This window comes from Hemitrygon akajei, chromosome 5 (assembly GCF_048418815.1).
Source record: "Hemitrygon akajei chromosome 5, sHemAka1.3, whole genome shotgun sequence".
NCBI classification, from domain to species: domain Eukaryota; kingdom Metazoa; phylum Chordata; class Chondrichthyes; order Myliobatiformes; family Dasyatidae; genus Hemitrygon; species Hemitrygon akajei.
In genome coordinates, this window is record NC_133128.1 from 68,096,755 (window position 1) to 68,110,451 (window position 13,697).

A 13,697-nucleotide genomic window follows, 5' to 3' on the forward strand; every position below is an offset into this window, starting at 1 on the left:
GGAGGCTGGAGATAGGGGTAGACTAGGAACTGTACATCAACATGAAGCCAGGATTTATCCTCCAACAAGCCGGGACTCATCTTTAGAAACATAGAAACAGAGAAAATAGGTGCAGGAGTAGACCATTCGGCCCTTCAAGCCTGCACCGCCATTCAGTATGATCATGGCTGATCATCCAACTCAGAACCCTGTACCTGCTTTCTCTCCATACCCCCTGATCCCTTTAGCCACAAGGGCCATATCTAACTTCCTCTTAAATATAGCCAATGAACCGGACTCAACTGTTTCCTGTGGCAGAGAATTCCACAGATTCACCACCCTCTGTGTAAAGAAGTTTTTCCTCATCTCGGTCCTAAAATGCTTCCCCTTTATCCTTAAACTGACCCCTCGTTCTGGACTTCCCCAACATCGGAAACAATCTTCCTGCCTGTCCAATCCCTTTAGAATTTTATACATTTCAATAAGATTCCCCCTCAATCTTCTAAATTCCAATGAGTATAAGCCTAGTCGATCCAGTCTTTCTTCATATGAAAGTCCTGCCATCCCAGGAATCAATCTGGTGAACCTTCTTTGTACTCCCTCTATGGCAAGAATGTCTTTCCTCAGATTAGGGGACCAAAACTGCACACAATACTCTCGGTGCGGTCTCACCAAGGCCTTGTACAACTGCAGTAGAACCTCCCTGCTCCTGTACTCAAATCCTTTTGCTATGAATGCCAACATACCATTTGCCTTTTTCACCACCTGCTGTACCTGCATACCCACCTTCAATGACTGGTGTACAATGACACCCAGGTCTCGTTGCATCTCCCCTTTTCCTAAGGGGCCACCGTTCAGATAATAATCTGTTTTCCTGTTCTTGCAACCAAAGTGGATAACCTCACATTTATCCACATTAAATTGCATCTGTCATGAATTTGCCCATTCACCTAACCTATCCAAGTCACCCTGCATCCTCTTAGCATCTTCCTCACAGCTAACACCGCCGCCCAGCTTCATGTCATCCACAAACTTGGAGATGCTGCATCTAATTCCCTCATCTAAATCATTTATATTGTAAACAACTGGGGTCCCAGCACTGAGCCTTGCGGTACCCCACTAGTCACTGCCTGCCATTCTGAAAAGGTCCCGTTTACTCCCACTCTTTGCTTCCTGTCTGCCAACCAATTCTCTATCCACATCAATACCATACCCCCAATACCGTGTGTTTTAAGTTTGCACACTAATTTCCTGTGTGGGACCTTGTCAAAGGCCTTTTGAAAATCTAAATATACCACATCCACTGGTTCTCCCCTATCCACTACTAGTTACATCTTCAAAAAATTCTATAACATTCGTCAGACATGATTTTCCTTTCACAAATCCATGCTGACTTTGTCCAATGATTTCACCTCTTTCCAAATGTGTTGTTATCACATCTTTGATAACCGACTCTAGCATTTTCCCCACCACTGATGTCAGACTAATCCATCTATAATTCCCTGGTTTTTCTCTCCCTCCTTTTTTAAAAAGTGGGGTTACATTAGCCACCCTCCAATCCTCAGGAACTAATCCAGAATCTAAGGAGTTTTGAAAAATTATCACTAATGCATCCACTATTTATTGGACTACTTCCTTAAGCACTCTGGGATGCAGACCATCTGGCCCTGGGGATTTATCTGCCTTTAATCCCTTCAACTTACCCAACACCACTTCCCTACTAACATGTATTTCCCTCAGTTCCTCCATCTCACTAGACTCTTGGTCCCTTACTATTTCCAGAAGATTATTTATGTCCTCCTTAGTGAAGACAGAACCAAAGTAGTTATTCAATTGGTCTGCCATGTCTTTGTTCCCTATGATCAATTCACCTGTTTCTGACTGTAAAGGACCTACATTTGTCTTGACCAATCTTTTTCTTTTCACGTATCTATAAAATCTTTTACAGTCAGTTTTTATGTTCCCTGCCAGCTTTCTCTCATAATCTTTTTTCCCTTTCCTAATTAAGCCCTTTGTCCTCCTCTGCTGGTCACTGAATTTCTCTCAGTCCTCAGGTATGCTGCTTTTTTGGACTAATTTATATGTTTCTTCTTTGGACTTGATACTATCCCTAATTTCCCTTGTCAGCCACAGGTGCACAACCTCCCTGGTTTATTCTTTTGCCAAACTGGGATGAACAATTGTTGTAGTTCATCCATGCGATCTTTAAATGTTTGCCATTGCATATCCACCGTCAACCCTTTAAGTATCATTTGCCAGTCTATCTTAGCTAATTCACATCTCATACCTTCAAAGTTACCCTTCTTTAAGTTCAGAACCTTTGTTTCTGAATTAACTATGTCACTCTCCATCTTAATGAAGAATTCCACCATATTATGGTCACTTTTACCCAAGGGGCCTCGCACGACAAGATTGCTAACTAACCCTTCCTCATTGCTCAATACCCATTCTAGAATGGCCTGCTCTCTAGTTGGTTCCTCGACATGTTGGTTCAGAAAACCATCCCGCATACATTCCAAGAAATCCTCTTCCTCAGCACCCTTAACAATTTGGCTCACCCAATCTATATGTAGATTGAAGGCACCCATTATAATTACTGTTCCTTTATTGCACACATTTCTAATTTCCTGTTTAATGCCATCCCCAACTTCATTACTACTGTTAGGTGGCCTGTATACAACTCCCACCAGCATTTTCTGCCCCTTAGTGTTATGCAGCTCTACCCATATCGATTCCACATCCACCAGGCTAATGTCCTTCCTTTCTATTGCGGTAATCTCCTCTCTAACCAGCAATGCTACCCCACCTCCTTTTCTTTCCTGTCTATCCCTCCTGAATATTGAATATCCCTGGATGTTGAGCTCCCATCGGTGGTCACCCTGGAGCCATGTCTCTGCGATCCCAACTATATCATATTCATTAATAACTATCTGCACATTCAATTCATCCACCTTGTTACAAATGTTTAATTGTTCAACAGGACACTGACATGAGACAGGACAGTACACAGACATAGAGCCAGGACTCATCTATAACTCCACACCAAGTTGGGGCAGGACCATCCATCAGGTACAGCAGAATGGCCTGACCTACCTGACAGAGGCAAAGACAAGACAGATTCCCCCCACAGGGCAACAGCAGAACAGCCAGACTTACCCCACAGGGGTGAGGACAGGAAGAGATAAACACCAAGGAACAACAGACAGTTCCACCTCTGCATCAGGGTAGCTGCAAGTAGCCATTACAGCCAGCAGCCTTGGCTGGCTACAGAAGCAACCGGATCCCTACTTAGCTCAGAGTGGCTGACAGCCACCCATCTGGCCCAGGAAACAGCTGAATCCATAACTCAATGACTGCTCCAACTACTACCAGCAAGGCTCCCAGAAGCCATGGTTCTCCAACACAGCCCCAAGGATGGCAAGAGTCCATTCTAACCTTCCACACCAGCCATCTGTGTCATGACTGACTTGACAAGACAACCCCCAACCACACTCAATCCAGGGCCTTTTATATTCCCAGTTCCAATATGACCCTCAGGTGTTTCTGGTTAAGTCCAACCGCAGCAAGGGACTGCCGGAAAACCTGGAGTCCAGAGTCTGCGGACCGGACCACGGACTTCGGACTGAACCACCACATGGCTGAAGTTTGAAAAACTTATCCACTCGGAATTTAAGTTATCTAATTCAAATTCTGTTACTGTTCAACATGGTGCTGATACAACACAATATGTTGGAAAGCACCCTCAATGTGAAGGACTTCGTCTCCACAGATAATTCTTTGTATACTGCATGGGTAGGTTGGTGGGGGTGAGTTTGTTGATTCTTTCACCAGTTATCAAAGGTCCAGTCTAGTAGTAATGTTGGCATAGACATGATGAGTGAATGGCCTAATTCCATGCTGTATGGCTCTGAGACTGCAGTGATGTCAGTGAGATGGTCAATGATAGAGATTGAAGACCCCAGATTTTTGTGCTCTTACTTCTTTTATTACATCTTCCACCTCAGACAGCTGAAAAAGTTTGGCATGACACCCCAAATTCTCAGGGCTTTCTACAGGGGCACCATTGAGACCATCCTAACTGGCTATGCCACTGCCTGGTACGGGAACTCAATCGCAGGGTATGCAGAGAGTGGTGCGGACAGCCCAGCGCATCTGTGGATGTGAACTTTCCTCTATTCAGACATTTACAGCAGCAGGTGTGTAAAAAGGCCCCAGAGGATCACCAGGGACTCCAGCCACCCCGACCACAAACTGTTTCAGCTGCTTCTGTTTGGCAAGGTTTGGGCACTATCCTCCCACACTTTCCTTCCTTATTGCTTGTACATAGCAATGGAGACACAACATAAACATAAATAAAGAAGGATGTAAGAAATAAAATTTTAATTCTAATTATAATTCTCAGCAGTTTTCTCCTTGATATATACTGAAGAATAGCAGAGATCGAGTACAGTAAGTGACATTCATGACAAGATTTATTTTTGCCCATATTTAATCTGATTTCATGAGATTTTCAGGCTTCCTATGTCCACACCTTCGTGACTATATGTTATTATGCCAGCTTTAATGAATCAGTCCAGAGAGGACAGAATTTATTCTATGATCCTGTTCGAGGAATATGAAATGTTACTGAAAGGAATGATTCTACGAGAACAACCATATCATGTTGTTCATTGAATATGCTGCTGGACAGCCCTCATAATTTAGGCTCAAGTTCTTAGATTTTCATAAAACTCCCTGCTGTATGCTCTATTCCATTTTATTATAATGGTTTATGAAGCAGCTTTGATACAACCAAATGGCTTGCTGCAGATTTGCTTTCTCAGGTAGGCAATAGTTTTCTTTTCCTAAAAGAATATTGGAGAGGCAAACAGTAATTGTTCCAAATTTCTGATTATTTGAGAGACAACTTTTAAATCCCTAAGCTATTTTGATGGGATTTGAATATCTGACTCTGAGTCTTTGGTCCAGGTTTCTTGATTGCTAAAGCTGTAACAGAACATTATAGTGTTATTCCCAATGGTACTAGCTTTTATATTACAGCAGGGGATTGAGAAAAATTGGTCAAAGTTTTGTGACAAAGAAATTATATCTGACTAATCTATTGAAGTTCTTTGAAGGAGTAACATGTATTGTGGATAAAGGCCACTGATGGGTGTACTATACTGCGATTTCTAGAAAGCATTTGATGAAATGCTGCATCAAAGCTTATTGGAGAAAACACAGGAACAGGTCCAGTTCTAGAGTGTTGTGTGTGGTCTTGATCTCCTTATTTCAATAGGTTCAATAGGTTATTAGTCTATTGAAAGTAATTCAGATAGGTTTTACTTGACTCATATCTTGAATGGCTTAAAATCTTTTGAGAAAAATTAGTTGGGCTAGATTTGAGTCCATTGAAGTTTAGAAGACAGAATTGCTCATTTAAGCATTAAGATGCAGGAGGATAATGCCAGGATGGATATGGGAAAGGTGTTTCCACTTGTGGAAGAAACTAGAACTAAAAGTTGTTTAAAAACAAAGGGTTGTTTATTTAAGACAAAGTTGAAAGGAAATTTACTCCCGTGAAAGATTTTGAGTGTTTCAAACTCTTCCTCAAAAGCAGTTGAAATAATGTCTCTGAATACTTTAAGGCAGAAGTAGATCTCGATAAGAAATCTTTATCAACATACACAAAATGCTGGAGAAACTGCTGAGGTCAGACAGCATCTATGGAAGGAAATGAATGGTCAATGTTTTGGGTCTAGACCCTGATAAAGTATTTTGTGTGATGAAGGGTTACCTTTAAAAGACAGGAATGCCGATTTAGAATCAGATCAGCCATATCCATTGACCTACAGGATTGAGAGGTCCCTTGATTTACTCCTACATCCTTTTCCCTCAACTCATTAGTTTCTCATGTTAACTTCCTTCCCAAAGCCTTCAGTAAATCATTCCTTCATTTTCTATAGTCCTATGAAACAATGGAGGATCCATTGAACAACAGTATTAAGAAAGATAAGTTAAAGAAAGTGTAATGCATTGATCAAATGAACACAGATGTCATACTGTTCAGATGCAGCTGTTTCAGTAACAGCTGAGGTTAGAAAAAGTGAGAAAATTTGAAATGGGGTGAGTCTGCTGCAATGTTGTGCAGTGATCACTACAGCAAAGAACAAATTTCTGAAGTATTGTTTGGAATCTACCCCTTGGGCTTAATTATGATTTTGCCTGCAAGTCTTGAAGGTCCTTGAAAAATTATGAATTTTCCCTCCAATCTACACTGAGGATTCTCAAGAATTGGAATTTCCTCCAGGCATAACTTAGAATGATATTGCAACGGTTGAAGTAACATATTAAATGAAGAGAAACAGAGGCAAATTCCCACTTACCTGCCATTCTTCATCCTATTTTTATAAAATTCATGTAGACTTGGCTTTTGAAAGACAACTAAGATAGTATTGTATTAAACTTGGATTTACATCAGTAAACCATTCAATAAATGTTTAAGTGCACTGACCTATTGGGCTTTATTTGGCTTGGCCCTACAGAGCACTTACAAGTAGCATTCTTGATAAATGGTTGAGCAAGATTCCCATTAATTATTGCATGAAAATTCAATAGCAATAGGTTTGTGAAATTCCCACTGTTCAAATGGAAATTTCTCCATACAACTTTGCACTCATGTAGAATATCTGATTTTATGCTACATTACAACAGTCATATTTATTGATTGGTTGAAGAGAACTTGAATCAACTTAGTTATTCTTATTAAGCTAGCTTGGGCAATTTTAGTTAGGTTGTTTTTAAGCTTAAGATGAGAGCACTTGATGTTTAACACCATTCATCTTTTGGAAGATGATAGTGATGAAGAGCTTTGAATCATTGCAGTTCATGTGATGAAGGTCTGCTAATGTACTCTTGGATAACAAGTTCCAGCAAATAGACCAATTGTGCTGAAGTTGCGCAACATGGTCTAAAGCAAAAACAACCTGCTGGAAGAACTCAGTGGGTTGAGCATCTCCTGTGGGATGAAAGGAAATATCGCCATCTCAGGTCAAAACCTTGGATCAGGACTTGCAACATGGGCTTAAACATGCTTCCACTTTGCTACTGATCCCTTCAACAACTGTTGGTGATGATCACCTCATGGGTAAGCATGTTGCTGACTTCCTGCTGTGCAATCAATGATCCAGCAGTGGTGCATTCAATTTGGTTCCTCAGTTTTGCACTATCCATGTAGAGTCATAGAAAAGTACAGCAGAGAAATAGGCCCTTCAGAACATCTAGCCTGTGCTGAACAACTGAAGCTGCCTACTCCCATTGATCTACACTGGGACCATAACTCTCCATACCATTGCCATCCATGTACCTATTCAAACTTCTCTTGAATGTTGAAATTGAGCTCGCATGCACCACTTGCACTGGCAGCTAGTTCCACACTCCCATGACCCCTCAGTGAAGAAGTTTTCCCCTCATGTTCCACTTAAACTTTTCATCTTTCACCCTTAACCCATGACCTCTAGTTGAAATCCCACCCGACTTAAGTGGACAAAGTCTGCTTGCATTTACCCTATCTATACCCCTCATAATTTTCTATACCTCTATCAAATCTCCTCTCAATCTTCTACGTTCCAAGGAATAAAGTCCTAAATTATTCAATCTTTCCATATAAGTCAGGTCCTCCAGACCTGGCAACATCCTTGTAATTTTTTCTGCACTATTTCAATCTTACTTACATTTTTCCTGTAGGTAGGTGACCAAAACTGCACACAATATTCCACATTAGGCCTCACCAATGTCTTATACAGTATCAACAAACAACTCATCTCCTGTTCTCAATACTTTAATTTATGAAGGCTAATATGCCAAAGCTTTATTTACGATCCTATCCACCTGTGACATTACTTTATGGACCTGTATTCCCAGATTCCTTTGTTCCATCACACTCATCAGTGCCCTACCATTCACTGTGTAAGACTATCCTAGTTGGTCAGCTGAAGTCAAACACCTCACACTTAACTGCATTAACTTCCATCTGCCATTTTTTTAGCCATTTTTTCCAGTATGTCCAGATCCTGCTGCAAGCCATGATAGGCTTTCTCGCTGTCCAATACACTAGTTGACCACATTATCATCCAGATTGTTGATACAGATGACAAGCAACAACTGACTTAGCACTGAACCCTGCAGTGCTCTACTAGTGACAGTCCCTCCAGTGAGAGAGGCAACCATCTACTACACTCTCTGGCTTCTCCCACAAAGCTAATGTCTAAACCAATTTACTACCTTATCTTGAATGCCAAGCGACTGAACCTTCTTGACTAAGCTCCCACGCGGGACCTTGTCAAATGCCTTGCTAAAGCCCATGCAGACAACGTTTACTGCCTTGCCTTCATCAACTTTCCTGGTAGTTTAGTTAGACATGATCTACCACACACAAAGCTATGCTATCTTCAATCACTCCCTATCTATTCAAATATTTACAGTATATATCCAGTCCCTTAAAATACATTCCAATAATTTTCCCACTACTGATGTCAGGCTCACCGGCCTATAATTTCCTGGTTTATTTTTACAGCCTTTCGAAAACAGTGGATGAAAATCAGTTATCCCCCAGTCTTCTGGTACTTCACCTGTCGCTAAGGATGATTTAAATATCTCTGGTAGGGCCCTTGCAATTTCTGCACTTGTCTCATTCTTTGGAATAGGGTTGCTGATATTGTTGAGAAAGTTCAGCAAAGTTGATGGTTTATTCTTTTTTTTGTTACTTAACAGTAAATTTTAAATAAAAATTCAGTAGCTTAATGTATTTTAATCACATTAAATTGTCCTTTTTTGATTATTTTAATCTGATGTAACTGTTGAGCAGTAGGGAGATTTAAAAATAGTTCAAAAGCAATTGCCAGTAGCAAACTGTCAAAAGCCCATCAGGGCATTCTGGGATATTGCCTCAAGATCAGCCATCTAAGACTTGTTTACCTATTGCATTCTGGCCTTTTTCATGACTGCTAGTGCATGTGACCACAGGAAACCATAGAGGTTAAAGGTGGGAATGATCTATTCCTACATTTTTTTCAGTTAGAGTGATGTTAGACTTAGATGGGAACTGACAATTTATTTCCAGTGTACCTACTTCCTTTGTCCTGCTAGATAAGAGCAGCACAGAGTATAGAGCATATAGATAATGGAAAAAAGACCCTTTGGCATGCCTGTTCAAACAATCAAAAGCCATTTATATTAATCCTATGTTAATGAACTGTTTTTTTCCCCCACATCCTCGATAACTCTTTCCAGGTTCCACCACTCACTAACACATGAGGGACAATTTATAGTGGTCAATTAACCAATCAAACTGTACATCCTTGGGAAATATGGGTTCGTAGATTAATAGTTGAACGGCTCCCAACGTAAAGTTGTGCTCCTAATATTAAGCCCTGCAGAACTCCACTAGTCACTATGTATAGAGTTATGTGACTGACCAGTCTCTGGGTTGCAGCAACCGTGTAGAGGTGTGCCAAAGCCACTGGAAGATCCTTGGAGTAAAGGAACTCCAGAACCTGTTTTATGCATTGAGATCATGCCAACAAAAAGAAACTCTTCAGCCAACCATTGCGCTTATCTGTACAGGTCCTATTTACTCAAATTTGTTCCATAGCCTTCAATGGCTTGGGAACTCAAGCGTTTGTCTCAATACTTCCCAAATATTTTGAGAGTACCTGTGTTCTGCCAACTGTTCAGGTACCACATTCCAGACAGAAACCACCCAGAGTGTGAAAAAGATCCCTCTCTGATCCCCTCTAAATGTACTGGCTCTTACCTTATACCTATGCCTCTAGTTTTAGACACACTAAAACAGGAAAATGGTTCTCACCTATTCCAACACATTTACTTGTATATCTTTATCAAGTCATTCCTCATTCTCCTCTGTTCTAGGATAAGCAAACACAGTCCATCCCACCTCTCTTATAACTATAATAATTCAATCCACTAAAAAGACTGGTTATCTCCTTTGTACTCTCTCCAGTGCTATCACATCTTTTTTTGGCTTGTGAGGTGGCCAGAACTGCACATGTTATTCCACAAGCGGTGCAACTCTAATTTTCGAGCCCATGGCAGATGAAGGGAAGAACCCTATGTGTCTCCTTCATCACCCACTTCATCATGTGTCACTTTCAGTGACTGTTGGACTTTCAACTGGAAGGAAACTTGCAGAATGGGAGAAGAATTTAATTTCTGTACATTCTTGTAGAATTCTTAACATCCTGGAATTCCCTACTCAACAGCTCCATGAAAGTATCTTCATTACAAGGACTTGTAATCTTTAAAGAAAGTAACTTGCTATCACCTTCTCAGTAAAAATGGGGAGATCAATAAATGACGGCCTGACCAGCGATAATACATCTTATAAGTGTTTTGTTTTATAAGATTGTTAACAGCAATGGTGGTCCAAAAGAAATCCTAACTCCACATGTGTATGAAGAAGAGACAGTTGATACCAAGTTAGAGAAAACAAGATAATTTCACTCAAAATAGAAACAAAATTTTAATGCAAGGAACAAAAAAATTACCAGCAAGTGTGGATAACAGCTTAATACATTTTGACACTCCACTATAAAATCTATTGCTTGAGGCATACTGTTTAAGACAGAAGTCACATAAAACACACTTCTGTTGATTTTCTCTTCATCCTAATGCCTTCTAATGTTTCTCAAAACAGACAAAGTATAATTTTATCATATATTGGCACATGTATTAATAAAGCTATATTTCTTCTAAAAGAATGGAGGCTTTTACCTATTGTAAGATCCTATAATATTCAGGTATTTTTGTTATTTCTGAAGCCTCTGGAGGTCTAGAATACTAGGCAAAGTAAAAGTTTTTTAGCTAATGGTTGTAAATCTACTATCTTAGATGAGTTCATTTAAATGTAAGGCACTGCTTTGCAATTGACAGGCTGCATTATTAAACTCACTCCTTTGCTGCCCTAGCAACATTAAATTGTTAATTTCACTTCAGGAATTTGTAAAGAGGCTTGGATGGATATAAAAGAAACATTAAAGAGATGCTTTCAGAATGAAATTAGAGACTTTTATTTGCATATGGTAAAGAGAACATTCATTCTACATATAAATCATGAATTCATAGTACTCAATGAATTCAAATGAGAATCAAACCCATTTCTTAAAACTGATATTAATGTCCAATCAATACATTAATAGTAAGAAAAATGGTAAAATATATCATCTGCTTTACAAAGTAAAGTAACACCATTTTGAGCTATTTAAGGGATTTGGACTATTTATTGCATTGGCAAATTTAGAATATCATGCTATGTATTTTCTGTCTATTGCACTCACCTGGATGAGCAGTCTTGCTTTGTATTTCTTGCTGTACATTCGTGGAGTGAATCCAACAGTAATTAATGTCCCAGATGAGCCAAGAGGAAGCAGTTCTCCAGTCTGAGGTGATACCTCAAATTCTGGATCACTGCAAGGTAAGAAGTGTGCTGTGAATGGCATGGGATCCCTAAAAGTTAAAGGGAATGAGTCAAAAATTACTTAGAATCAAAAATTACTTAGAAGTCACAATGTGATCTCCTCTACACTGTTAAAACCAAATATAGATTGGATGCACTTAGTCTGCAAGGACTACCCTAGGTTCCAATTGCTTGTCACTTCAATTGATCATCTCATACCCACTGTCTATTGCCTCTTGCACAATTCTAAAGAGATTCAATGTAACTTGAAATACAAGTTCTCAACTTCCATCTTGACATCTTGCAGCCATCCAGATTTAACACTGAATTTAACCATTTAAAGTAACAGCTTTCTCTGTCACAACTGGCCAGTTCTTTTACATTATCCATGTGTAACATTAACTCAGTTATTTTTTTCACTGTACAGATACTTTTTTTCTATCTTTCTTAATAACCCTTATTAACATTAACTAGCTAGCTTCATCATCACTTATCACAATGTTAACCCCAGTCTCTCCCAATCAAGATTACATCTTTTTGTCCAATTCCTCCCTCCCTTACCCTCTCTGGAACTTAAACCAACTTGTTTCCTTACTTTTTCCAGTTCACACAGTCTTTGTCCTGAAATGTTAATTCTAATTCTGGTGAATGTTCCCAGCTGTTTCTGTTTTTATTTCAGATTTCCAGTATATACAAGATTTTCTTATTTCTATTGGTAATCATCATTAATAGCTCACTGAAAGACTGGTTATAAAACTTCACTTGATCTACAGAGGTATATGACAGTTTCTAGAGTAGGTTACATAGTCGGCGCAACATTGTGGGCCAAAGGGCCTGTAATGTGCTGCAGATTTCTATCTTCTATGTTCTATATGGGTTTCTTGGCTTAGGAACAGAGGTACAGAGAACAAAAGTAATGGAATTATACTTGGTTAAACACTGGTCGGGCCCAGTCCTAGAATGAATGAAGACACAAATTAGTTGAACAGTACCAGAGAAGAAAGACTCTTGTTTACTGCTATAGGCTGAGAGAAAATTTGAAAGATTATTCAAATACTTGAAGAGCTGATTCCCGTGCTGATGTACCAGAGGTCATTGATTTAAAATAATAGACAAAGAACCTAAGACAATCAAAGTAAGTAACTTTCGGTGCAATGAAATGATTGAAGTTGAATCAAATGTCTACTTGAAAAAGGAAGTGTTTCTCAGTGAAATGAACAGAGCAGAGGAATGGGATTAATTCCATTCTCTTTCAATAGTCTGGTTCAGATGTCAAATGACTTACTGAAGCTATATTTTCCCATGATTCCATCAAAGAGGTTTGGAACCTGAAGAATGCTGAAAGTTGGAGAAACCCATAAATTCCAGGGCATCAATATTTTGTAGGGTCTCACTTGGGAGAATAGTATCTCCTTCATTAACAAAAAGGCTCAGCAGAGGATGTACTTTTTGCAGCAGCTGGTAAAATTATATCTTCCCCAGAACATGCTGGTACAGTTCTACACAGCCCTCATAGAGATCCCCTCACATCAGCCATTACTGTCTGGCTTGATGCAGCATCCTCTCACAATATACAAAAACTACAGCAACTGTCGAGTCTGCAGAAAAGATCATTGACTGCTGTCTACCATCATTCCAGGACAAATAAGTAGGCAGAAAAAAATAATTGTGGACGCTACCTTCCTGAAAACTGTCTTTTCCAAAAGCTCCCTTCTGGAAAGTGCTATAGGGCTATTAAAACAAAAACTTAACACCATCTTAAAAGCTTCTTTTCCCAGGCAATTACTCTGATCAACCAGTCTAGTTAGCACCCCCTCCATCCCCTCTATCCATCTCTATCTATTACTCCTATCACTGCACTGTAAACACTTTAAACCACTTTTGATAATGCTGTTTACATTGTAAATAAATACTGGCATTTACATGTTCTTCTGCTGCTATAGGCACCCACTTCAAGGTTCAATGAGTTGTGCATTCAGAAATGCTCTTCCACACACCACTGTTGTAACATGTAATTATTTGAGTTACTGCCACCTTCCTGTCAGCTTGAACCAGTCTGACCATTCTTCTCTCACCTCTCTCATTAATAAAGTTCAAAGTCCAAAGTAAGTTTATTATTGAAGTACATATATGTCACCATATACAACTCTGAGATTGATTTTTGTGTGGGCATACACAGTAAATCCCAAGAAACACAATAGAATTAATGAAAGGCCACATCCAGCACAACAGATGAACAACCAATGTGCAAAGGACAACAAACTGC

At 39.6% G+C, this 13,697-nt stretch overlaps 1 protein-coding gene across 1 annotated transcript in view; it reads right to left on the bottom strand.

Annotated features, from left to right (window-relative positions):
- Positions 1-13,697, bottom strand: part of LOC140727211 (cilia- and flagella-associated protein 47-like) — a 596,979-nt gene that overhangs the window by 33,668 nt on the left and 549,614 nt on the right. The window contains exon 61 of the mRNA XM_073044476.1: positions 11,313-11,481. Within this exon, the coding sequence (XP_072900577.1) occupies positions 11,313-11,481 (169 nt within the window). The remainder of the gene's footprint in view (positions 1-11,312; positions 11,482-13,697) is intronic.